This window comes from Leptodactylus fuscus, chromosome 1 (genome assembly GCF_031893055.1).
Source record: "Leptodactylus fuscus isolate aLepFus1 chromosome 1, aLepFus1.hap2, whole genome shotgun sequence".
NCBI classification, from domain to species: Eukaryota; Metazoa; Chordata; class Amphibia; order Anura; family Leptodactylidae; genus Leptodactylus; species Leptodactylus fuscus.
In genome coordinates, this window is record NC_134265.1 from 296,030,873 (window position 1) to 296,058,372 (window position 27,500).

The window sequence follows — 27,500 nt, forward strand, 5'->3', positions numbered from 1 at the left end:
AAAACCACAGACTGTATATCACAGAACCATGGACTGTATATCATATAACTACGGACTGTATATCATAGAACCTCGGACTGTATATCACATGACCATAGACTGTATATCATATAACCCCGGACTGTATATCACAGAACCATGGAACGTATATCATATAACCATGGACTGTATATCACAGAACCTTGGACTGTATATCATATAACCATGGACTGTATATCACAGAACCTTGGACTGTATATCACTTGACTGTGGACTGATTTTTATCCACTGAAAATAAGCAGAATGAATGACAGCAGGCAGAGATCTAGAAAACAGTGAAGATTTGATATAGAAAGTATATTGGAAAAATGTATAAAGTATAAAAACTTTCATTATAGAAGCAATAACATTTGTCTCTCAATAGTGGTCTGAAATTGGACAACTCCTTTAACAGCCAGCTAAGAATTCCAACTATTGTGAGATCAAATGATTATTTATATAAATATAATGTAATATAATATATAAATATCACAGGAGCTGATACTGGATGATAAATCTTGTATATCATTAGATTATCTAGTTTACATTTATACCATCTTTTAGTTGGCTTACTTTGAGACACATAGACATTTTTTGGCAATATCTTGGCACGTTTGTGGTACATGGTGGTACAATCTCTTTTTCTGAGAGTCCACACTCATACGTCCTACAAGCAGTACTTTTCTCTACACATTTTTCATGCGTAAACCTGAAGAACCCCATTATAGTCTATAGGTTTTGTGGGTTTCGGTGGGTATCCACTTTTTAAGTGGATTACCTTTCCGTTTCCTGGGCCCCTAAGTGGACCCAAAGAACAGAAACCCAAAGTCATACTGAATAATATTTTGACTGTTCAGCCAATAAATTGTATAATTAATCATTTTATCTTATAGGTAAAGGGGAACATGGGAAGCCATATCCTGTCAATGAGCTAGACCAAGATGACACAGCTTATAGAGAAAATGGATTTAACATATATGTAAGCAACAATATCGCACTGGAAAGATCGCTTCCTGACATTCGACATCCTAAGTAAGTTAACCTTCCTACTATAATATCCATTAAATAATAAAATAAATATATATTGAAAATGCTTAAAAGGAAAATGTTCATCTAATCAATCTAGCTGTAAATTTCTATGTGTCATTATCTAATTTCATTGATGTAGTGGCTGGCAGACAGACCCTGCTGGAATCTAGGTGAATCGGGGAATTTTACATACACTTATGTAATTTAAATTTAAGGTTCCATGCACTGTTTCATTACATAAAGCATCTCGCTGAAACTGATTAAATAAGTCATTATAGGGTCATGCTGCAATCCAATAAAACTGATGAATGGAAATGAAATCACTCATAGATTATGGTTTCTTGCATAAAAAAATTTGCTATAATAAAATATATCACTAAGAAAAAGTGACCGTCATTCACTGGTGTGAGGCTTACTCTGATGTGAAATTAAAATTTTGTGTACATATTTATTCTAGGCTTATTAACCTGGTAAAACTCTTCTTGATTAACCTGAAGAGCATCGCGATTTTCCATTTTTTGCATTTTGTCATATTACTTTCCATCTTTCAACAGCCATAACTTTTTTTTTTTATTTTTCTGTCCACAAATTTGTAGTGGTGCCATTTAATATTATGGACAATGTAATGGAAAGCTGAAATATGCCATTTGGGACATTTTTTCAGCTTTCACTTTATAGTAAAATGATAATACTTATATTCTGCATAACGTTACAATCCCAACCATGCCAAATTTGTATATATTTTTTTAATGTTTTAATACCATTACAAAAATTCAAAAAATGTAAAAAAATTGAATTATTTTCTGTGGCTTTATTGTGATATTTGTCATCTTTTTTAGATTTTCATTAGAGATGAGCGAACAGTAAAATGTTCGATAATCGATATTCGTTTCGAGTAGCCGCTCAATATTTGACTACTCAAATCGAATATCGAATCCTACTATAGTCTATGGGGGGAAAATGCTCGTTTCAGGGGTAGGCAACATTCAATCAAATTATACTTACCAAGTCCACGAGTGAGGGTCGGGCTGGATCCTCCAAGAAGTCTTCCCCGCGGCATCTTCCAGCTCTGAATTCACTCTGCCAGGCATCGGGCCTGGGCAGAGCCAGACTTACAGTCAGAGCGGCCATTTTCTTGTAGTGCGGGCATGCAAAGTCGGCTCTGCCTAGGCCCGATGCCTGGCAGAGTGAATTCAGAGCCGGAAGACACCTCGGGGAAGCTGCACGGAGAAGACTTCTAAAGGTAGGAGAAGAACCAGCGTTGATTGGCCGACTGTATAGCATTTGGCCAATGAATGCTGTTTCTGCATCGAACTTTTCCATTCCAATAGCGAGTGGTACTCGATCGAGTACGAGTATTTTGAATACCGTAGTATTTCATCGAATACCTACTTGATAGAGGGAAAATTGTAGTTTTTTATATTTTGGGGGGAATGTATAACATTTTGATTAGTAAGGAATTTACTGCATAGGATAGCTATTTTGATATGTTTATAGTTGGGGAATTTTTAGATATGAGGATGCCTAATTTCCTTATGTAGTTATTTTTTTTTATTTTTATATGTAATTTGGGGAAAGCAGGGTGATGTAAAGATTTGAGTATTTTTTATTGTTTCATACTTTAAAACTTTTTTTAGTATATCACCTTTTATTTTTAGAACCCTTAGGGTTGTACAGCAGCATTTTGTAAAATCCATTCATTTGTATTACACATTACCTATAGCAGTGTGTAATAGAAGTTCGGTAATAACAGGCCTGGGAGTCTTCAATAGGCTCTTGCCATAACAACAACCAATAGCTGCCTCCTATTGATGTTCCATTAGTAATGATTGTGACCTGTATGTGTTTATTTGTTGCCTTTTAGATGCCTCTTTCACATTTGAATAAGACACCTAAAGGGTAGAGATGAGCGAGTACTGTTCGGATCAGCCGATCCGAACAGTACGCTCCATAGAAATGAATGGATGCACCTGGTACTTCCGCTTTGACGGCGGCCGGCTGCTTAACCCCCCACGTGCCAGCTACGTCCATTCATTTCTATGCGAGCAGTACTCGCTCATCTCTACTAAAGGGTCTATTAAAGTAGTAAACGGTGCAGGCACCAATTGACTATTTGCGACTGGTGTCTGCAGTATAATGAGGCCAGCATTCACTGAGTATGAAAGTTCAGCTTCAGACTGACCCCCTTTGACAACTTCTTTTATGGTGGTAGCATCACTAACTCTCTTCAGAAACTCACTGATGCAGCACTAACAGATAGGGATCCTTTTAAGCCCGCTCAAGGTAACAGTGCCCCCAGAAGATTTAAAAGTGCCCTCCTTGAACCCTTGCAAGTTAACAGTACTATTCCACAAGGGAATAGTGCCCCCACATAGGCAATACTGCCCCACACAGGCAATAGTAGCCTATTGTTCCCCAGACAATTATGCCCCCATAGAAAATAGTGCCCCATACACACATAGTACTTGCTCACACAAATAGTGACCCTCCCACATAGGAGATAAAACCGCCTCATATAGCTACCATCCAGTTCTCCTTGACCAATGTACCACTGTCTGTACTAACAAATTCTATAACCTATACCTTCCTACTCAGTGCTGACCCTACATGTGGCAGTGCGTGCCTCTCCTCCCATCTACTACTTCAAGAACCAGCAACGGCAGAGATTAGGAGACAGAAAAGTCAAGAGGAGAATAGAAGATGCATATGCTGTTATGTGGAGCCACAGCTCTTTGTAACAAGACATCAGTAATAGAACTCATTAGTACAGACAGCAGTACTGCACTAAGTGGGGCCCAGATGGAAATGCGAATGCTGCAACACATATAGTTAAGTTACTGGTTTCATGTGTTTTAACTTAAGGAACCAACACACAAACTAAGCAGCAACCAAATTACCAGCCGCAACAAAGACATTCAATGTAGACAGCCCTGTTTAGGGTTAATGACAAGCAGTATTGTCTATTGTGCCTCTGCTTTAGCTGGTATGACCTTCTTGTTTTTCTATGGTTTATTGCTTGAAAAATGAATCTCCATAAACTGCTGTGTCTTTGTTCAATAAGAAATGGTACCCTTGCAGAACTTAGGAAACAAGTCACTATACAATATGTCTTTTCATAGCATTACTTTTCCAATAGTTCATATAAAAGGACGTCCCTTTTATTAAATCTAATCTAATTAAACCATACTAAAGAATTTTATTTATCTGTCTTTTTTTTTTAAGAAAACTTTCTTTCACCTTTAACCACTTCAGAGTAGAGTTTACCAGATGAATAGAAAGAGATTTGTGCACATTTGATATCCTGACACTCTGAGAAGATTATTATTTTAATTGCTGATAGTCTGTATTTTGTTTGCTGGCATTCTCTGTCCTGCATTTGCCACCAGGTAGATGACATGCGGCCATTGCCTGAATATCACATTTCAGCAAAGGAAAGGTCAGCTTTCAAATTGTCATTAGATATGAGAACTATTTACCCAAGAAAATGGCATAAAAACAGTAAAATTTTCTTTCCGCTGGTTCCTAATCTTTTTGAAAGCGAGATAAAACAATAGAAAATCTTTTAAGCATGATTTTTTTCCAACCTGGACTGCCATAGCGTACAGAAAGAGTCAGGCATGTAGTGGTCTATCAGTAAATGCTGTTCACAAAGCCGTATACTGGCAGCATTTATGAATTCTGATAAAGAGTCATGGTACTGAAACTTACAGATCCCATTGTGAAGAAAAACTGTCAGTGTCAAAAGAGCTGGATCACACACAACCCTGTAACTCAACCTGACTGGCACTACCTTTCATTGCTTGTAAGTTAAAAGCTTTTTTTCTCTTGGTGAAAAAGACTGGCTGAATACCATAACGCATAAAGTCTTTTCTAACGCCAATGTAAAATCTATAGTAGTTTTAGAGCACTGGTTCAGATTAGTAGTACATTTATCCACAAAATTGTCATTACTTGTAGCTTACAACCTAATGTACTATATCTATCTCAGATACACACACAAGGGTTCAAGATAGAAGGGGGTGCCTTTCTTAAAACAGCAATATTACAAGTTCTAAGTATTATTAGATTCTTGGTGTTGGGTCATTGATCCAAGGATTTATTCTGATTGGCAAATGAATTTTTAACATAAAATAAGGAAAATTAGTTTCTAATAGAGATGATCGAACACTAAAATGTTCAGGGTTCGAAATCCGATTCAAACAGCCGCACACTGTTCGACTGTTCGAACGGGTTTCGAACCCCATTATAGTCTATGGGGGGAAATACTCGTTTCAGGGGTACGTAACATTCGATCAAATTCTACTTACCAAGTCCATGAGTGAGGGTTGGGCTGTATTCTTTTCCCTGTGCAGCGTCCCCGCATCCTCTTCCGGCCTTAAATTCACTCTGCTAGGCATCGGGCCTGGGCAGAGCCGACTGCGCAAGCCCGCACTACAAGCGGACCTGCGCAGTCATCTCTGCCCAGGCCCGATGCATGGCAGAGTGAATTCAGAGCCAGAAGAGGACGCGGGGACGCTGCGCAGGGAGAAGACTTCTAAAGGTAAGAGAAGAACCAACATTGATTGGCAATGTATAGCATTCTGCCAATCAACGCTGGTTCTGCATCAAATCTTAACTTCGAACAGCTAGTAGTACTCGATCGAGTACAAGTATTTCGAATACCGTAGTATTCGATCGAACACCTACTCGATATAGTACTACTCGCTCATCTCTAGTTTCTATATGTATCGAAAAAGAGAAAGACATGGCCCGCACATTCCAGTCTTATACATTGATCTAATGCTTCTGAGCAAATTCTACAATACTGAACATGAGGTTCTTAGTACACATATTGATCAAGGTGTATTTCGTGTATTGCCTCATTCTGTGCACTGGTAGCCTGTTATCTACAAGAACAGCAGTTTTGAGTGTAGCAGCGGCAATTATTTGTGTGTTTTTCCCAGCAGAGATTTTCTCCTCCTCCTCCCCTTTTTATAGACTAATATTTAGAAAGTAACTTAGCCCAATAGGTGTAGAAGGAAACATATTTCTTTAGCAAAGATATATTACAAAGTTACTTATATTCACCTGTACTATTCATTTTTGAAAAGTTTTTTTACAATTTTTTATAAATAACTTTAAATATTGAAATCCAATCATAACATTTAGTTACTAAGGAAAGTTATTCTAGTATTTAAAAAAATATAAAAAAAACTTCAACATCTTTGTATTTTTTAATATTTATATAAGTTATACTTCTATCATTAGCTAAGTTGTGAATAGTTATAACAAGTGATAAAACAGTCGTACAGCAATGCTTGAAAACATACACAGTCATTAAATAACTGGCTAACAATGGATGCAGAACTAATTTATTTAAATTACATAACAAATATGCATCAGTTTTGTCAGCCCTATCATGCGGTGTACACTCATTACATTTCCTCTTCGTTTAGAAAGAATAATACAAAATATGCTAAATAAGTTTGCACATAGTCATATAGATTTATATATTATAACAGTAATCTTTATTCATATGGCACCAGAAACTTCTCTGTACTTTACAATTAGGGAAGTAGCAAATAAGCACAATTACAAGTTATCTAAACAAATAAACAAATATAGACATTGCAGTCCTAACTTGAAAAACAGGCTTGCTATGCCTTTTAAGTAGGACAGATGTGTCATCTCTTCATTCATAACACCAACCAAATGTCCCTGAACACAATAGTCAAAAATGGCCATGTTAAGTTTGTTTTTTGAACAGCCGTTTTAAAACCCATGAAATGACATTGAAAATGGTCTGTTAAAATGTCCTGTTTGTCTGTTGTGAAGACACAAAGACTTTCAATCATCTTAAAATGGCTGTTTAATGGCAGATTAAAAAACAGATATAATCTGGCTTTTTTTAACTGTTGCGTGAACAAGTTCTTGACTGGACATGTCTTTAGTAGAGATGAGCGAACACCGTTCGATAGAATAGGTATTCGATCGAATATCAGGCCGTTCGAGGTATTCGTTTCCAATCGAATACCACGCGGCATACGCAGTAAAAATTTGTATCCCCTCCCACCTTCTCTGGTGCGTTTTTTGCACCAATGACTGTGCAGGGGAGGTGGGACAGGAACTACGACAACGGAGGCATTGAAAAAAATGGAAAAAACCCATTGGCTTCCGAAAACATGAGACCTCCCATTTATAAGAATAGCCAGCGCCATCTTCGTGACATTTGCGGTGAGAGATAAGGAGAGAAAGAGATCTGCTGAGGTCTAGATAGGTATTTGCTTCTAGTAGGCAGGGAAAAACCGAAAAAAAAACAACAGCTCTTTTCAGAGCTATATACTGCAGGGAGAGAAGTCGAGATTTCAACGGGGTGTCTCCCCAAATCAGGAATATGTAGCAGTTAGTGCCTGCTATATACGTCCAACAAAGCTTTTCAAGGGGTGACCCCCCACAAAATAGCAGGAATACAGAGCAGTTAGTGCCTGCTATATATACGTGCAAACCAGCTTTTCTCAGTGTATAGACCATAAATAGGGCATTAGTATACATCAATACATCAGGAAAATGCGCAAGGCTAGCGCAAGGGGACAGGGATGAGGACGGGGGCGTGGAAGTGCAGATGTGGAGCAAGGTTGCGCTCAACCAACAGCTTCTACCGTGCCTACTGCTCTGCGGCAGCAAGCATTGCACTTCCCCACATCCTCGGCTTCAATGCCACATTAAGTAGGGTGCAGGGTGCAACCCTAACCAGCACCAGGAAGAGGTGTTACAATGGCTGGCAGATAATGCTTCCAGCACATTCTCCACCAGCCAGTCAGCCTCTACCTCAGCTCCTCCTCCTACCCAACAGTCTGGTCCTCCTTCCTCGCAACATGCTCAATCTTCCCAGCAAAGTAATCCCACCTTTCCCACTGCCCAGGAGCTGTTTTCAGGTCCATTAACTGTCCCTCTCTCTGTCCCACCAAGTCCTGAATCATCGGAGGTAACAGATGAGTTGCTGTGTCCTGATTCCCAAACACTGGAGCATCCGTTATCTCCTGTTGTTGTTGTTCACCAGCAATCGGCCCTCAGTGACGACAATGACGAGGCACAGTTGCCATCAGGGCAGCCTGTTGCCATCATCGGTGTGCAAGAGGAGGAGGAGCCATGAGAGGAATTGGAAGAGGAGGTGGTGAACGACGAGGACACTGACCCGACCTGGACAGGGTAGATGTCAAGCAGGGAGAGCAGTGTAAATGTGGAGGGAAGTGCAGCACCAAAGAGGGTGGCTAGAGGCAGAGGCATGTCCAGAGGCAGAGGACAGCTGCTTCACCAAAGCCAGGCCACAGCCAGCAGGGCCTAAAATGTTCCCTCTTGTAGCCAGCCTAGAAAAACTCCCACATCGAGGCCACAGTCTTCGGTGGTGTGGAATTTTTTTAATGTATGTGCAGCGGACAAATATAGTGTGGTTTGCACAATCTGCAACTTGAAACTGAGTAGGAGCTCTGAAAAGAGCAACCTTACAACCACTGCCATGCGCCGTCATTTGGAAGGCAAGCACTGGGCTCAGTGGCAGAGAGCAAACGCAGGACAACTGTCGTCCAGCGTTGCCACCACTTCCTCTCCCACTATTGCCAGTGCTGGAGCTGCAGTGCAGACCAGCAGCCAGGAAATCTCCACATGTGCCTCCACCACTTTGGAGACTTCTCCCTCATCCTCCCCTTTTCCTGCCTCAGCTCCTTCTCCTGCCTTAGCTCCTTCTTCTGCCTTAGCTCATTCTCCTGCACTATCGTGTGCCTCTTCACAGCAACCCACCATCTCCAAGACGTTTGAGCGCAGGCAAAAATACAGCGCTACCCACCCCCATGCACAAGCCTTAAACGCACACATCTCCAAACTCCTGGCCCAGGAGATGTTGCCGTTCCGGCTTGTGGAAACTCAGGCCTTCCGTGACCTGATGGCAAGTGCGGCACCTCGCTATGCCGTCCCTAGCCATCACTACTTCTCCCCGTCTTGCACCAGCACGTGTCACGCAACATCAGGCGGGCCCTAAATTCCGCGATTTGCACAAAGGTCCACATGACCACTGACATGTGGACAAGTGCATGCGGACAGGGATGCTACATTTCACTGAGTGAATGTAGTTGAGGCTGGGACCGGGTCACAATCTGGGGCAGTCTACCTCATTTCCCCACCCAACATTCCTGGCAGGGGCTCTGAACCACCACCCTTCTCCTCCGCCTCCGCCATCACTGCCATGGGGAGACGTCAGCAGGCCGTGCTAAAGCTCATCAACTTGGGGGACAGACAGCACACTGCCTCCGAGGTGAGGGATGCCCTCCTCGATGAGACAACGGCATGGTTTTCACCGCTGCACCTGGGCCCAGGCGTGGTCGTGTGTGATAACGGCCGCAACCTGGTAGCGGCTCTGGAATTTGACAACCTCCAACACGTTCCATGCCTGGCCCACATGTTCAATTTAGTGGTGCAACGGTTTTTTAAAACTTACCCCAATTTACCAGAGCTACTGGTAAAAGTGCGGCTCTTGTGCGCCCACTTTCGCAAGTCTACAGTAGCCGCTGCTAGCCTCCGAAGCCTCCAGCAACGCCTCCATCTGCCAGAACACCGGCTGATGTGCGACGTCCACACATGCTGAAACTCAACATACCACATGTTGAGTAGAGTGAGTGAGCAGCAGAGACCCTTGATGGAGTACCATCTCCAAAACCCAAGGGTTCCTCAGAGTCAGCTCCCACAGTTTCTGTACCATGAATGGCCATGGATGGCAGACTTATGCGAGATCTTGCGTGTCTTTGAGGAGTCAATCATGAAGGTCAGCTGTGACAACGCACTCGTGAGTGTCACAATCCCGCTCCTGTGTGTGGATGCGAGAATCCCTCATCGCCATCAGGGATAACACATTGTACGCTGAGGAGTTGGGCGTAGGAGCAGAACCATCTCAGCAGGATAGTCAGGGCACACTCCTGTCCGCTTCACAGCATATATTGGGCGAGGAAGAGCAGGAGGAGGAGGATAACGAAGTGGCAGATCTCATTGTCACAAAGGAGGCTAGCGGGGAAGTTCATTGTATCCCATTGCTGCAGTGCAGTTGGGGTGAAATGGAGGAGGAGGAAATGGAGAGTGACCATTCCGGTGGGGGCAGCCAAGTTATGCCAAGTAACACTCTGACACACATGGCTGAATACATGTTGGAGTGCTTTTCAACTGACAAACGCATTGTGTAATTCCTGGAGAGCAACGAATACTGGTTTTTTGCAATCCTCGACCTCCGGTATAAAAATATATATATATTTTTTTTTTATTTTTTTCAATGCAAGTAAACATATCATAGCATAACAATAAAAGTGTATGGGGTGGGGCGGGAAGGGGAAGGGTAGGGGGGTGTGGGAGGGAGAGAGACAAAACCAGGGGGGGAGGGATAAACTAATACAAAGGTATGGACAGGGCAAACATCTAGGCGGGATAAATGAAGAGCAGTAAGCATATCAAGGCTGTAAGAGAAGAAAGGAAGATGTATCTCTCAATGGCTGTATGAAAGGCGGTATCGAAGGTTATTTCTAAAGTCGTTTCAAGGTTGTTTCAATGTGAAGTGCCGGGGCTTGAGTGTTGATTAGAGAGCAAATAGCGTACCAAGATTGTGTCTCTCGCTGCTAACCAGGGTGACCAGGTCTTAAGGTACGCTGGTCTTGACATAGTGTTCCAGTGCGCTAATTCCTCCAGTCTGCATATTTCTGAGGCTTTTAGGACCCAGTGAGTGAATGATGGGGGTGAAGTGTCTTTCCAGTACAGGGGTATGAGGAGCTTCGCAGCAGCTAATAGGTGCGTCGCCAAATCCCCCCTTTTAGGAAGGAAGGTGTCGTGGGGCAACCAGAGAAGAACATGCTCAGGGGCTCGGGGGAGGGTGGTTGAACAGATCTTATCTATTGCATCTAGCACCGCGGTCCAATATGGTTGTATAAGGGGGCAGTGCCACCATATGTGCGCAAGATCCCCAATACCGGATGAGCATCTCCAACATGTGTCTGGGACAGTGGGGTCAATGGAGTGGAGCCAGGAAGGGGTCTTGTACCAGCGCGTGACCAGTTTGTATGAGTTTTCCTGTATCCGGGCACATCTGGAAAAACCATGGGCGTTGGTTAGTAATTTGTTTTTGTCCTCCTGCGTCAACTGGATTTGTAAGTCCGTTTCCCAATGAGTCAAGAATCCTGGGCTAGAGTCAGCAGTGAGGGAGAGTAGGAATCGGTAAAGGCGAGAACATACACCCCTAACCTGTAGGAAGTTAGTAGAGAACGTTTCCAGCCACGATGTGCTCTCCGCTGACTGCCACTTCGATAGATAGGATTCACAGGTAGTAGAGAAGTCTATGCGTTGCAAAAAATTAGTTAAGACAAGGCCTGTTTTCTGCAGGAGCCAAGATATCGTTGGTGATGCATCTGGTTCAAAGAAAGAGAATAGGGTGAAGTGACGGAGCCTATTCCAAAACGACGCCGAGACTTCCCGCTGTGGGTTGATTAAGTAAGGGAGAAGGTCCAACGGGAGGGTAGGCCTTGGGTGAGATAGCAGGGGGGACGATTTATTCAGATAGGACCATGCAGATGTAACACTATATAGGAGAGAGCCGGTTGTGGGCAGAGGTGGCCTAATGCCCCATAGTGCTAGCCTGTCAGCTAAAGAGCAAAGATGGCTTTCTAATCGGATCGCTAAGTTATCGCTATCGGCCTTGGGGGAAGTCAGGAGGAGCCAACGCTCCAGTTGATGGGCATAGTAATACGTCTGGACATCAGGTAGCCCGATCCCTCCCTTATTTGGAGGTTGAATGAGTTGTGAGTGCTTGATTCTTGTGCGCTTTTGGTTCCAAAGGAAGGAAGAAAAGAGGCGTCTAACTTTATCAAGATAGGACCTGGTGAGTTTGATAGGGATCGTGCGTAGCAGATACAGTAATTTGGGAAGGACATATGTTTTCAACAAGTTCTTCCGGCCTAACCATGAAATACAGGGGATGTTAAGGTTGTTGAGCTGATCAGTGATCTGCTGGAGAAGGGGGAGGTAGTTTAAAGAGAAAAGGTTAGCCGGGTCGCTGGGAATCCTAACCCCCAGAAACTGGATATCAGACTGGGTCCACTGAAAGGGGGAGTCAAGCCGCAATTGGTTAAATAGGGAGGAGTCTAGCGTAATATTCAACACCTCTGACTTGCCAAAATTAATTTTAAAGTTCGATACCTTGCCAAATTCGGCAAAGAGCGAAGTCAACCGTGGTAATGCGGAAAGTGGATTCGACACCAGGACCATTAGGTCGTGGGCAAATGCTGCTGTCTTGTGCTCAAACCCACCCACCGGGATTCCCACAATCAGTGTGTCCCGCCTAATAGCCTGGATCAAAGTTTCCATAACCAAAATAAAAAGGGAGGGCGACAGGGGGCAACCCTGCCTAGTGCCATTGCTTATCCGAAACGGGCGAGAGAGGGTGCCGTTAACCCTAATTTTAGCACTAGGTTGTCTATATAGGGAGAGAATAGCGTTCACAAAGGTATCTGGTATCCCAAATCTATGAAGGGTAGCTATTAGAAAAGCCCAGTTTATCCTGTCAAACGCCTTTTCCGCGTCCGTGCTCAACAGGATAAGTGGGATCTTTTTGAGTCTGGCATGTTCGATGAGTCTAATCACTCGCCACGTGTTGTCCCTACCCTGCCTACTCCTGACGAAGCCAGCCTGTTCCTCACCAATCAACCGGGGGAGTAAAGGCGATAGGCGCATAGCAAGAGCTTTGGCCCACCATTTCACATCAGCGTTGAGGAGCGAAATAGGTCTGTAGCTACCGCACTGTTTGGGGTCTTTCCCTTCTTTTGGGAGGATGGTGATGAAAGCCTCCAAGGACTGGGGGGGAAGGTGCCGGCCTCGTAGCAGGGAGTTGCAAAGGGAGGTGAAATGGGGAAGGAGAGTGTCTTTAAATGTTTTGTAGTAAGAAATAGGCAGGCCATCCGGGCCCGGGCTCTTACCGACTGGTATTGAGGAGAGTACTTTAGATAGTTCTTCCGGAGTGAATGGGCTGGCTAGGGACAATCTATCTGCATCATCCAACCTCGGGAGGGGTAGAGAGTCAAGAAAGGCATTAATTAGGGTAAGGTTTCCGTCGGGGAGAGTGCTAGAGGCGGGAGAGAGAGAATCGTCAATATTATAAAGCTTATGATAAAAGTCGTGGAAAGCTTCAGCGATCTGATCTATGTCACCGACTACTTCTCCCTTAGCATTAGCTATTTCAGAGATAAATGACTTATCCTTTCGTTTATGGACAAGAGCAGACATGACCTTATTCCCCCTATCCCCGTGCATATAGTGTTTGCATTTAGATGCTTGTAAGAGTTTGAGGGATTTGGCGTTCAGAAGGTCTTTCACTCTATCCCTCGCTAGTGTGAGCTCCTGGAAGGTAGACTGCGCATGCGTGAGCTTGTGGGCCCCTTCTAGTTTTGCTATTTGTGTCAATAGGTCGTCGAGGGCTTTCTGTCTGGACTTTTTCAGATAAGTGCCGAGGGAGATCAACTCTCCTCTCACCACCGCCTTGTGAGCCTCCCACAGGATGGGGTCTGAAATGTCCTCTCAAGTATTCAAGGAAAAGTATTCCTTTAGGCGTAATTCGATTTTGCAAGTGTTATTCTGATCAGTAAGTAATGTATCATTTAAGCGCCAGCTCCAGTCCCCTTTCGGGATTTGGTGTAAGCTGAGTGTCAAAAAGATTGGGGCATGATCAGAAAGCAGAATATTCCCCATGGTGGAGGAAATAAGGGAGTGTAATGCCTTACGTTGTATAAAGAGGTAGTCTAACCTGTGATATGAGTTGTGGGTATGTGAGAAGTACGTGTAGTCCTTCACTGCTGGTGTTGCAGCCGCCAAACGTCGACTAGCTGGAAATCTGAGAGGGCCTTGGTAAGTTTAGAGAGGTGGCGATACGAAATATGCCTAACTCCAGTGCTGTCTATGACTGGGTTTAGTGCCAGATTACAGTCCCCTCCCATCACTAGCGTACTTTCAGTGAACTCCCTCAACGTCCGGATAGTTCCCAGGAGCCAAGGCACCTATGAGCTATTTGGGGCATACAAGGTTGCAAAAGTATATATAACTTTACCGATGGAGCCCTTGATAAAGAGGTAGCGGCCTTCAGGATAACTGAGTTGAGCGGAGAGCAGAAAGGGCACATTACGTGAAATGGCGATGCTAGTTCCCCTAGAGGCCGATTAGTATGTACTATGAAACCATTGACTGAAATAATGTAGAGAGAGGGAAGGTATCCTACCACACTTAAAATGGGTTTCTTGAAGCATCACTACAGATGCTTTTTGTTTTCTCAAGTAGGCGATAATCTGCGAGCGCTTTTGGGGGACGTTAAAGCCCTTCACATTGAAAGAACATACTGTCAGATCAGCAGCCATGAGAGATATAAAAGAATATGTAGTCGTAAATCATCCCTGACCAACCTTCGCAAAACAACCATACCTGAAGTAGGGGGTGTCATATTGAAAAACAGGTGAGCAACATAGGCAAAAGCTATATCAACTATGAGGGAGAAGGGCAACAGTGCAAGTGCAAATGCAACCGCGGGTAGAGGCGTATACGCCTCGTCTACCACTGGGGCAGAGGGGAACATACTACGGGACCCCTTTGGGTCCACAAGTGTGGAGCTAATTCAGATAGAATAGGAAATGAAGTGGAACACCAACCGTCAATGTAAACTCAAAAATATCAAGATGGGAAAATCCAACATTAATCACAAAGTATAAACTATTAAGCATAGGATATAAACCATATGATAACACAAAATCACAAAGTCTGTGTCATGGCCTACCAGGCGCACTTAGGAGTAGAAGCTCTGTGGCCGGAGGGTCGAACTATGGTGAAAGTGGCCAGCAGCAAAGAGGCAGCTACAGTGTCCAATAGGTCTGGCCAACTCTGGAGTAAAACCTGCATAAGTATAATCAAAAGGAAAAAGGGAGGGGAGAGGAAGGTAGAACATAGCAGAGAAAAAAGAGACATATGCAATTCAGTACAACCACGAAGGCCGACGACGCGGAGTAATCAAGATGGCGGGATCAGGGCCTTTCTGGGTGTCAGCTTAGACAGTTTCTTTTTGTTCCTCTGCTGTCTGGGGGACATCTGTTCCCACGGCTGCAGAGCGGGGAGAGGGGGAAGAACATCTATGGAGGATACCACATCCCAGTTGTCGATGTCCAGTTGAGGCAGGTCGTATTGCTCGCAGGCAGCTCTCAGATCTGATATGGTAGAGATATTTATGCGGCTTCCCGAGTAGGAAAAGGATATGCCGAATGGAAACAGCCATCTGTAAATCAGCTTGCGCTGGCGGAGCCAGTCAGTGAGGGGCCGTAGTTTTCGCTTCTTCAGGAGCGTGAGGGGGGACAGGTCCTGATAAATTGAGACCTGAGATCCCTCAAAGGTAAGATCCTCAGCGTCTCTGGCCTTAATTAGCAATTCCTCCTTGTCTTGAAAGTTCAAGAAGCGGCAAACAATATCCCTTGGTGGGTCAGATGGTTTAGGTTTAGGTCTGAGAGCCCGATGTGCTCTCTCTATGATGACAGCGGTGGCCTTGTCATCACCAAGGAGTGAAGCATAAATCTGGCGCACCGCCCCGGGTATGGCTTCACTGGCTACAGTTTCAGGGACCCCCCGTATACGGACATTATTGCGTCTACCTCTATTCTCTTGGTCCTCCAGGGCTCTGTAGAGGCAGTTTATGTGTTCCTGACAGGCAGAGAAGCTCTGGGTGGCTGCAGAACTATACTCCAGGATGGACGTCTGGACAGACTCGAGGTTCTCCACTCTCTGGCCAATATGTTTAACATCTTGCTCAATCACCGCTAGCGTCTGCATCACCGGAGACAGGGCGGTGGATAAAGCGCCGGATAAGGCTTGTTGCAGGAAGTCTCGGGAGACGGGCAAGTCTGTGGGGGAACCTCCCTCTTCCTCACTAACCCCATCGGAGGCCCTACTGCCAGCAGCAACGGGGTCTTGGTGAAGGGGTAGGGGTCCCTTATTGCCGGGAGGATTCTGTTTCCTCATTAAGTATTTATCAAGTTCTCCCTTAGAGTTAGGAAGTTTTTGGTGAGTCAGGGGATCACGAGGGCGACTACCTCCTACTTTCACCATGATACAGGTCAGTTGGTGTTGCACTGTGCTCAGGCGGACCCAGGTGGGGTGGGGGGGGGGGTGAATTCAGTAAATCATTTCTACCATGCAGCAGGAGTGGTGTGAAAGTCAAACGGCAGCAGGTGTTGTGGGGGGGACTCCCCACAACGCTAGGTGAATCAGGGTGGCCTGTAGCAGGTCAGGTCTAGTAAATGTCCAGGGGCTCTGGGGGGGTAACAATCAGCAGCAAGGCATACACTATTCACTGTAGCTGGAGGGCACTGGAGCTGGGGATCCCTGCAGTGCACAGAGCAGCAGACGGAGAATTGCAGAGCCAGGAGACAGCTTGCTGCAGCTGGCAGTCCAGGCAGTGTAGGCAGTGTAGGCCACAAGATGAAGGAGGAGGCTTCCCAGGGATGGAGCAGTGAAGGTCCGGGCCTGATGTAGGCCCCAAGATGGCGGCCGTCACCCTGGGGGAAGCACTAGGCTTCAGACCTGAATCCGATTGCCAGGGGGATCCAGGTAAAGTCTCTCGGTGGTCGGGCGCCGCCGAGTCCAGGGGAGAAGATTGAGGTGTCCGGAGGATGCTGTCGGAGTCCCAGGAGGGAAGAAAAGGACCAGGGAGGAGGTAGGCCGCGTTGTCAAGATGGCGGCTGCGGGTCCGAGAAGCCGGGAGAAGGTGGACGGAGCCTCACTCAAGGTACACTGGGGGTACACTGGGGCTGGGGGAAGGCCCCTGAGGCTACTGGTCTCGGTGGAAGTGGCGGATGAAAGGGGTATACCCTGGATTAGGGTTCCCCGCAGCGGAGCTCTGGATCTGTGCGTCCGCTCGCGGCGCCGGCTAGCCACGCCCCCCCCCCATAAAAATATTTTTAATTTTATTCCGGTAGAGGGGAGGGCCAGTCGCATCAGTGATTGCCACAAGCAACTGGTGCAGAATATGATGGAGATGATGATGGAGATGATGGACTCTCATTGGCTGCAGAGAGGAGAGTTCCTCCAACAGGCTAAAAACTGCCACCCGGTCCAGAGCCGGCAGGGGCACACTCTCCAAGGTCTGGGACACGTTAATGGCACCCACTCGCCAACCTACCGCCACTGAGGGGCCTAGTGTCACCAGGAGGGACAAGTATAGGCGCATGTTGTGGGAGTAACTGGCAGACCCTCTGCAGTCTATACTTATTGGGTCTCGAAGTTGGATTTGTGGCTGGAACTTGCGCTGTATGCATTGGAGGTCCTTTCCTGCCCTGCCGCCAGCATGCTTTCGGAAAGGGTCTTCAGCGCAGCCGGTAATTACGGATAAGCGCAGACGGCTGTCACCTGACAGTGCTGACCAGCTGACGCTGATCACTGCTTTTTAAAGGCTCTACTCACTCCAATGGACAAAAACACTGCCGGTGCTAGGCTCTACTCACTCCAAGGGCCAAAAACACTACTTTTTAAAGGCTCTACTCACTCCAAGGGCCAAAACCACTGCTTTTTAAAGGCTCTACTCACTCCAAGAGACAAAAACAATGCTTTTTAATGGCTCTACTCACTCCAAGGGCCAAAAACATTGCAGGTGCAAGGCTCTACTCACTTCAAGTGCCAAAAACACTGCCAGTGCAAGGCTCTACTCACTCCAAGGGCCAAAAACAGTGCTTTTTAAAGGCTCTACTCACTCCAAGGGCCAAAAACACTGCTGTTTAAAGGCTCTACTCACTCTAATGGCCAAAAACTAAATCTCTGCTGTTTACAGGCTCAACTTACCCAAAGGGCAAAAAACTAAATCTCTGCTGTTTAAAGGTTCAACTCACCCAAAGGACCAACAAATCTCTGCTGGTGCAAGGCTGAACTATGTTAAAGACCCTAAAACTCTGCAGGTAAAAGGCTGAAGTCACCTGAAGGGCCTCAATCTCTGCTGGTAGCTCAGCTTAAGGGCCTCTAACTTAATTTGAAAGAGCTCACATTAAGGGCCAGAAAAGTCATTTTTTTGAAGGTCTCATCACATCACACACACATAAACAATGACAGTTAATGGTGGGGGCTTTTGGATTTCCCATTGCCTATTCCATCTGTGGTTGTCATGGGCAACGTGATGTAAAGGGGTGCTTGTTAATGTTTCTTTAGCTTTAAATTTGGGTTTCTGTCCATCCAATTGGGGAGGAAAGGTTTCCAGGTATTTTTCCACTTTCATAGTGGGTTTTTTTTGAGTGCGGAAAGTGTGTAGTTGATAGGCGGTGATGGTCAGGTAAAACTGTGACTTGGGCTTTTTAGATGCTCCCAGGCATGCTTCCCCTGCTGTCCCAGTTGCATTGCAGAGGTGTTAGCATCATTTCCTGGGGTGTCATAGTGGACTTAGTGACCCTCCTGAGACGAATGGTGGGTTTCCCTGAAACAAAGCATTTTTCCCCATAGACTATAATAGGGTTCGATATTCGAATATTTTACTGTTTGCTCATCTCTAGTCTTTAGTTCACACCCTTAGTTCACATCTGCGTTTGGTAATGCATTTGGGGAGTCCGTATGCTTTCACTGCACACTGCACACTGCTTGTCAGTGCATTTGGTGTTCTGTTTGGGGGGGTCTCCATACAGGCTTCCTGGAAAGGATTACTAATGCAGATATGAACAAGGCCTTACAAGTTAAGTAGCTTTTCTAAAATCAATATTATCTCCTGATAAGTTAAATGGGTTTTCCCATTTCCCCCTCTCAGCAGTTTGCCTGCTGTCTTTTCTTCTCACTTCCTGTATTCTTCACCAAGCTGGTCGATAGGCTTTGACTGTTTGATGAGCAGGACGCTATAAAGTATCTCATTGCCTTTAACAAGTAACTATTAATACTAAAATTGTATGCAGTTCTAATAATAATATGTACAGTCAATGTATATTATATCACACAGGTTTTAGGAGAAAAAATAAACTTGCATGCTGCAGAGGAAAGAATAGACTCCTTTTTATCTTTGTGTTTACATAGAGAGATAACAGACAAGGATTTATTAGCAATCTGCTATTAGCTGAACTGATTGTCCTGTCAGTAGAGCAGTACATAACATGAGACAACTCAGCCCCCAAGAGAGAAGTGACTCATCCCTCTGACCTGTTATCACAGGATAGGATGGGGACAATGGAACTTGTTAAAACAATGGGAGGAATAATTTAACAAGCAGGCAAATGAAGCACCATTGCTAAAGCAATGTATTTAGGAAAACCCTTGAATTTATATTACATAGTAGTATAGATAGGATTATTGAGATGGGAATACCTCTTTAACACAAAGGGGTATAGTAACTGTCCTATTTGTGTCCGATTTGCAGACTTTCAAGGCTTTTATTAACAAGTAATAGTGTGTTAAATTTATTTCATGAGAATTTGCATTAGTTAACTAAACTGAAAATGAGTTAAGTCTGGTCACATTCATACATCAGCTGCTGTATGCTATTTGCACACTGTGGCCATTGTAATGCAAAGTGAATGCTAGTTTCATTACGCAAATAGCATAGGCACATTGTATTAACAGCTTAGCTTCCTACACTTATTCAGGTTAGCCTTAGATCTAGGGGATGTAAATCCTAATTCATTTGTATAGAACGAGAATTGGACATTTCCAGTTTTGTGAAAAGGCCCTAACCTGAAAATAAAATGCCACCACATACAATGAGAGGTTGAAGTTTGGTATGTGATGAAAACATGGCTAAAACTTTGCAAACCTCGAAAAGCTCACCCTTCACAATGTAAATTATGGAAGAGCAACATAATGCTCTGAGAAAGCTCCCTTGTAGCAATGCTAAAGGTTTATCAGAGTAGAGGATAAAATAAATGCATCAAAATCCATGGAAAAACAGGAGTGAAACCTACAATAGGTAGGAGAATTAGGACTTGGGGAATGATTGTGCAGGAATATCATAGGATTATTTCACTTGGTTAAATTTTAGCTAATTTTAAAATGAAAACTTGAAATATACAATAGAAAATATTCACTATGTATCTCAGGAATTCATTGTACTTTGACTGTTTCTGACACTCCAATTGAAATGAATGAAGTGATACACGTGCTGCCCGACCATCACTCCATCCGGACAAAAGTTCCCCATTCTCCTGATCAGTTGAGGTCTAAGAGGTTAGACCCCACCAGTTTGAAAATTATGGATAAGGCTGCTTTTGCATGGTCAGTGTTAGGACAGTGTTGCAGATACAGCCAGGGGGTTGGGTCGCAGCATGTTCCTCTGTTATGGCGCCGTACACTCTGTCATTCCCTCCTTGTTGCTGGTGGTCCAGCGTAGCAGGGGTTAAGTCCCTTGCAGCCTATGGGAGTGGTCAGTCTGCAGACTGACAATGGTGTCAGCCTATGAGCACCTGGCTTGGGCACCTGGGCTTGCTGATCAGGACGCCTTCCCTCCATTTAAGGAGGCAGGTTTGTCAACCCAGTTCCCTAGCCTCAACTCTGAATCAGTTTTTGTTGCACTGTGTGTGGTGCTGCGGCTCTGTGTGTGACCCAGCACTGTTCTGTTTTGTCTCTGACTTATATATTTGTGGAAGTGGGTTTCCCTTGGCAATATAAGTTCCTCTTAGCCCTATCATTTGTAATTATAGGCCAGGGGTAGGGGAGACACCCATTATTTATAGGACCTAGTGCACACAGTGTGTTAGCTTCCTGGCTGTGCTGTAACAACAGGTGGCTGTAGTGGGTGTGGCCTGTTAAAGCAACTGGGAGCACACGGTCATAGTTTGTTTGTCTTGCAGTGGAGTAACTGCAAGGCTTTATAATTCATTTGTGGCTGCTCTGTCCTGCAGAGATCTTATCTATTTAGTTACTGTTTGTACCCAGATGGTCCTAATCCGGAGCGGAGTGCACGGCTGAATGACGATGCAGTGCGCCGGATTTCAGTCGCGGCTGCCCGGCTTTTGGGTTGAAACCTGAGGTGGCCTCCACCTCAGGTTCCAATCCAAAAAACCCCATGTGAACTTACCCTAAGGGATAACTTGTTTTGATGGGAGAATTCCTTTGAGTCACACCCTTTTGTTAAAATGATTCTGAGCCCAGAACCATGGCTATCTGGCTGTGCTTATAGTTCAATAGGGATTTTTCTAATGTCAGACTCCCTTAAAGCCCCACCCCCTCTAGCCAACTACCAGGCACAGGTGGAACAGATCAGCAGTAGACTAATCGCTGTGTTCTGTACTGAGTTTTTACCAGACTCTTTTACAAGACATGATGAGAATGCTACACTCTGGCAGTGAGGGCAACTATATATCTTGCATATGCTAGCTTCACACCAGCATTAGGGTTTCCATTCTTAGGTCTGCTTGGAGACCCAACAATACGGAAACTTAAGGCTGCGTTCACACAGAGTGGTTTGGCTCAGGAATTTAGTCAGGATTTGGACCAAATTCCTGAGCCAAATAACTCTGTGTGAACGCAGCCTAATCCATTTAAAAAGCAGTTAATTACAGGAACCCTCAGACCCTATGGACTATAGTGAAGACCGCTTTTCTTTCTGCAATTTTCAAGAGGAATGGGGGACAAAATCCCTGAACATGTGAAACTAGCCTAACCTAGCATAGTGTGAGCAGATGTGAACCTAGCCTTACTTTTATTATTTACTTCTCGCATTACTTATATGAAAGCTATTTGTTTTTATTACAACTTTTATGTTGTTGTTCAGTTTATGCACAAATTAATTGATAAATGCATTCGGTACAAATATCATGATTTTTATTTTTATTTTTTTGTCTTTTAATTACAATGGCTAGGAACAGAAATGAGCATGAATGGCTGTGCATTAATGCCAATGAGGGTGGAGGGGAAATGTTTGCTCTCAAGGCTAAGGTCCTACGTTGCATAAACGCAGCTTTTTTTGTTGCGGTTTTTTGAGCCAAACTCAAGAATGGCTATAAATGGAATGGGAAATATATAGGAAGCTCTTATAGTTCTACCTTTTGCTCTATTCACTCCTGGCTTTGCCTCAAAAGACCACAACAAAATGTGTAACAAAAAAGGCTATGTTTCTGCAACATTGGTCTTTAGCCTGAAACTAATTTTTGACACTGATGAAACACTATGTGTTATTACAGTGTAGAAACATGTCAGTAGCTCTCTGCCTCTGTTACTTAGCTTGGCTAGTTTGAAAACAATGTTATTTAGCGTGGTCATTGCCATTGACTTATAAATAAAGATGACTAAGCTTGGTCCTTGCTCATACAGACCCTAGCATTCAATTACGACTTACAAATAGCTCTAGTATATATATATATATATATATTTTGCTATACTCTGTTGCCCTTCTAGTCCCCTCTGTTATTGATTGATATACCAGTCTATCTTTTATTTGGGACTTTTTTGTTGACAATGATAATGTTTTCAGTAAAGGAGATATTTACTATATTCACTAATATGTTTGAGTGTTAATATGCTTCAGTGTTAATAGTTTTAGTGTTCTAGTGTTAGGTAATGACTCTCTGAGGCTAACCCCCATGGGATGACTTGCAGAAAAAAAGCACTGTGGGAAATACCATGGCAGCAACGCATCGCGGATCTTCCAGCAGTGCTTAAAATAGAAAGTTCAAGGAGTTTTCCTCCGAGGACTATTTGTTACAATTATACCTATGGGGAAACCACCGGCGTTTCCTTAGGTATAATTAGAGATGAGAGAGTAGTACTCGAACGAGTAGGTATTCGATCGAATACTATGGTATTCGAAATACTCATACTCGATCGAGTGCCACTCGCAGTTCGAATGTAAAAGTTTGATGCAGAACCAGCATTGATTGGCCGAATGCTATACAGTCGGCCAATCAATGCTGGTTCTTCTCCTACCTTTAGAAGTCTTCTCCGTGCAGCACCCCCGCGGCGTCTTCCGGCTCTTCCAGCTCTTCATTCACTCTGCCAGGCATCGGGCCTGGGCAGAGCCGACTGCGCATGTCTGCTTGTAGTGCGGGCATGCGCAGTCGGCTCTGCCCAGGCCCGAGTGAATGAAGAGCCAGAAGAGCCGGAAGACACCGCGGGGACACTGCAAGGAGAAGACTGCACGGAGGATCCAGCCCGACCCTCACACGTGGACTTGGTAAGTATAATTTGATCGAACGTTGCCTACCCCTGAAACGAGCATTTTCCCCCCATAGACTATAATAGGGTTCGATATTCGATTCGAGTAGTCGAATATTGAGGAGCTACTCGAAACGAATATCGAACCTCGGACATTTTACTGTTCGCTCATCTCTAGGTATAATTGATATGCTGCGATTTCCAAAACCGCACCGGTCTTGTAAATCATGGCGTGTCTGCATGGGGGTTTTAATTGCAAAGTGGGCATGAGATTCGCTACTGTAAAACGCCACAATTTTTCCTGCTGTGTTTCTGTCGTGGGCAAATCGTAGCATTTCCATCCTTTATTTTGGCCTTATTTTGATTTTTTGTTAGTTAATTTGTCTTTGAAGGTTTGAAATGGGATAAATACTCTGAAAATTACAGATCAGCAAAACTATGAAGTTACAAATCAAAGTAATTAAAATGAATCCTTGTTCATAAGAAGATCACTATAGTACATGAGACATTGATACGTTACACAGAACGTTTTACCACTGCTGTATTCTCCTATACTAACACAGAAGGACACAGTCACAGCAGGAAAGCATTTCTGTCAAAAAATAACGTCTTCAATACTATACATCGCATGGGCTGCAAAGGAGGGGAAATATATGCTGTACATGGAATTGACTGAGCATACTGCAGTGTTCAGCTCTGTTGGATATTGCAGGGAGGAAGGAAATTTTTAAAACACATTACATTTAAAAGCCCTCTTATTCTACATGAATCCCTTTCATTTCCTAAAAATGCCATAACTGGAGAATAATGTAATGAGTTATATCCTTTTACTGAATACTCCCAAGAGAACATATAATATGATAATGTTGATTGTAGCTCAAAAAACGGTGACAGCTGTTCATTAGAAAAATGAAGCAGTTGAGCCAAGAATAAAATAACTTTTGGATATAGTTTTTCTTTTACATCAGACTGAACATACTATGAGACAAAAGATTCCTAGTGTTGATGATTTGTCAGATGGTGATAAATATGAAATGTTTCAAAAGGAAAAAAAAAACATAGCGACCTTAGGTAGGCTTGTAGGATGCCGGACTGGATTATTAAAGTCACTTTGCTGCCATGTTATTAGCAAATCTACATATATCATGCACGTTGCTTTTTAGATTAAAGAAGGATATTTGTTCTAGTACCAGTATTACAGTTAGATCTATGGCTTGCAGCTGGTACTGTTCCTGATAAAAGCTTTATTTCTCCTCATTACTTTTTATTTTATTTTTCTCTTTTACAAATTATATTTTCTCGCACAAATTATTATAACAGACGGCTTCCGATATCAACAGCCGCTTCTAAAATATATCAAAGCAATACTCAAATTTCACTTAATTGTACTAATGTTCCCTTCAGATTGGTATTTTATTGTTTGCTTGTTCTGTTGTGTATTATATCGCATGAACCAAACGTAAGACATTTCTGGCTTCTTTTTAATTATCCTTAGAGGCATCATGCAGTGAAAAGCATTCTTAACAAACACCTTATGTTGGTCATGAGTGAATGAGCAGGATGATAAAGCATCGGAAACATCTTTGCAGTTACCATACCCTAAGGACAAACATAACTGTGCAAAGAGATTGAACTTTTACTATACAGATGTAGCCATCCTCAACTTGAATCTGATAACTCACTGCATCGTAATAAATCATAAGAAAAGATATTGAAAGCAATAATAAAAGTTGAGTTAAAATGATCAGCAACTGTTTACATAGCACATTAATAGTCATGTTCAACTTGACTAACATTTGTAGGTCTACATAAGTATTCAGTAAATAAGGCTGAGGATGAACTAGTGTAAGGCTACACTCACATGGCCGAGTTTCACTCGTGTGTGGGCAGCATACCAACAGTATGTTGGGAGATGAAATCAGAGCAAGTTCCATACAATTAAATCAATCAATCTCTGTACGTAGAAGATTACTGATGAAGATTACTTTTGCAGCCTCCTAACCTGGAAAAACAAGTTATGTAGCTGGGTTGTAAGTTTACGAAACTTACAACAGAGCTGCGATAAATTGCAGTGTTAAGTATATAACAATTTTTTTTGCCAAACTGTATGTATAGAGCATCTTCTGTTGGACAGTAAGGTGACAATGTCAACACATCTCAATGGTTTGTGGTAGAACTCAGTAAATGACGTTTTGCATGTGGCCGTTACTGTACCAATGTGCCAACGCTTAACTAATCTCCAGTTTGGTTACTTTGAAACCAATTCAACATACTTTTGTGACAAGCTAACAAAAGCTTCAATTAGTCTGTGGTCACACATTGGTACAAATAGTAATAGTAATAATAATTTGTCACAAAATCAAGTTGTTTTTGAACTCAGGATACACATATTATATTTGGGCTTGTATAGCCAAGAGGATGCATAAGGAAGAATGGACATATTTGTACTTCTATAAGTTTCCGATGTTTTTACGGTAACTTTTTGAATTAAGTAGTTAAAATAAAAGTGGCATGATTTATTGGATGTCATATGTGTGGATATATTCTCCACTAGACTTACTACTATGATATCCATACACAAGAAGCCACAGATTCTGTATGGAAGGGCACTTGCTCCTAGCAGTGATGTACAGGTTCCATACAAATGTCCTGGCTATGTCCTTAGTCTATGCAATGAGTAAGAACAGAAATGATTTAATACTGTATATTAGGACTGAACAGTTCAAAGAGCCTTTATGTCAGTGCATAAAGCCTCCTTAAGACAGGTGCACAGACATATTCTTCCCAAGAAATGTATATGCCATGCCAAATAAAAGAAATCCTCTGCATGTCTGTGTATGAAAACAGGAGTTTACAGAAGTTCCATTCGATGGCTTACGTACCGCTAGCTAAGCCGTGTTATACCTTCATATAAAATGCTCCCTGATCCCTAAATTGTAAAATGTCTAAAATAGATTTCCAAAGGCATACATAATAATCTTCACTTGTTCATTATCCTACCGTCATTCACTTTGCACAGACATTCTGCATCTTCCTTTATACTATCTGCAGGACTTCAAACCTTAAACTATGGCTACTCTACACTTAAAAGGTTTTTTCACACCCCGCTACGACAATTTTAGCAGTTCAGATCTCACATGCACTTCATATAAAATGAATCAGCAGGAGGCTTGATCAATAGAAATAAATCATAGTGTGGGAAGGAAAATCTAGCAGTCTAACTTGTTCTTTGGGTTCTATGAGAAGGAATCAGATGTGAGATTGTATTTGTAGAGTCTGCAGTGTAAATTGACGTCTGATGTAGATAATTGCTCTCAATTTGCAATTAGCAGATATATGGTTATAAACATGTCTCCTTCTACGCTACCATGCAGACTATTTATACTCTTTACAATTTGGATTACCTTCAGTCATGTATGCTTGATAATACTGAAGTGTGTTTGTTTTTTTTTGTACTTTGTTCACTAATGGAAAACCACATTCCATGGTAAATTATATTAAAAGTAGGCACAAATTCAATTCTGTATATTCTGTATTCTGTATTGTCATCAATCAATTTAGATTCTGTAAAAGAAATACAAGAAATATTTTTCAAAGTGCTTGTTTTTGGATAAGCTCTTATTCACATGACATTGGCATTTTTCATGGACACAATGTTCACAGAAAAGTGATGTTTTTAATTGTTATTTTGCTTATGTTCCGTTCTCAGTTTTGGCTTTTCATGGCCGAATGGTTTCCATTTTGCATCTGATTTAATGGGTTCTTAATCAAATGGATGAATTTCATTGGTCTTTCTTTTTTGACCCAACACACTGATCCGTTTTACACCTACCTATTAAAAATGGGTCCATTGATTTCTATTTGATCATTGTGTGTGAAAATGGACAAAGATAGAGTGTGTTTTGGACAACTGTGTAAGGCTGAGTGCACACGGGTGATTTTGGACCGGAACCTGAGGTGGAGGCCGCCTCAGGTTCAGGGCCAAAATACGGGTAGCCTTGACTGCAGTGCACCAGCATCCAGTAATGCACTCCGCTCTGGATTAGGCCCAATGAATGGGCCTAGTTGGGAGAAGGGAGTGTCCATTCTTTTTTCTGGGAGCTGAAACAAACAGCTCCCGGAAAAAAGCACTGACTGGCTCCTATTGATTTCAATGGGAGCCCTCTTTTTGGTCAGGATTTTGAGGTGAATTTGGCCTCAAAATCCTAACCAAAAAACTACATGTGAACTCAGCCTAAAATGGTCTGCCAAAAAATAAATACATGTGAATGGACCCATTCATTCCCATTATTATTGAAATGGAAGCAGCTCAAAAA

The 27,500-nt window shown here is 43.2% G+C and overlaps 1 protein-coding gene across 1 annotated transcript in view; it reads left to right on the forward strand.

The window, feature by feature from the left end:
- Positions 1-27,500, forward strand: part of GALNTL6 (polypeptide N-acetylgalactosaminyltransferase like 6) — a 1,127,066-nt gene that overhangs the window by 370,489 nt on the left and 729,077 nt on the right. Inside the window, exon 3 of the mRNA XM_075258272.1 lies at positions 912-1,050. Coding sequence (XP_075114373.1) covers positions 912-1,050 — 139 coding nt within the window. The remainder of the gene's footprint in view (positions 1-911; positions 1,051-27,500) is intronic.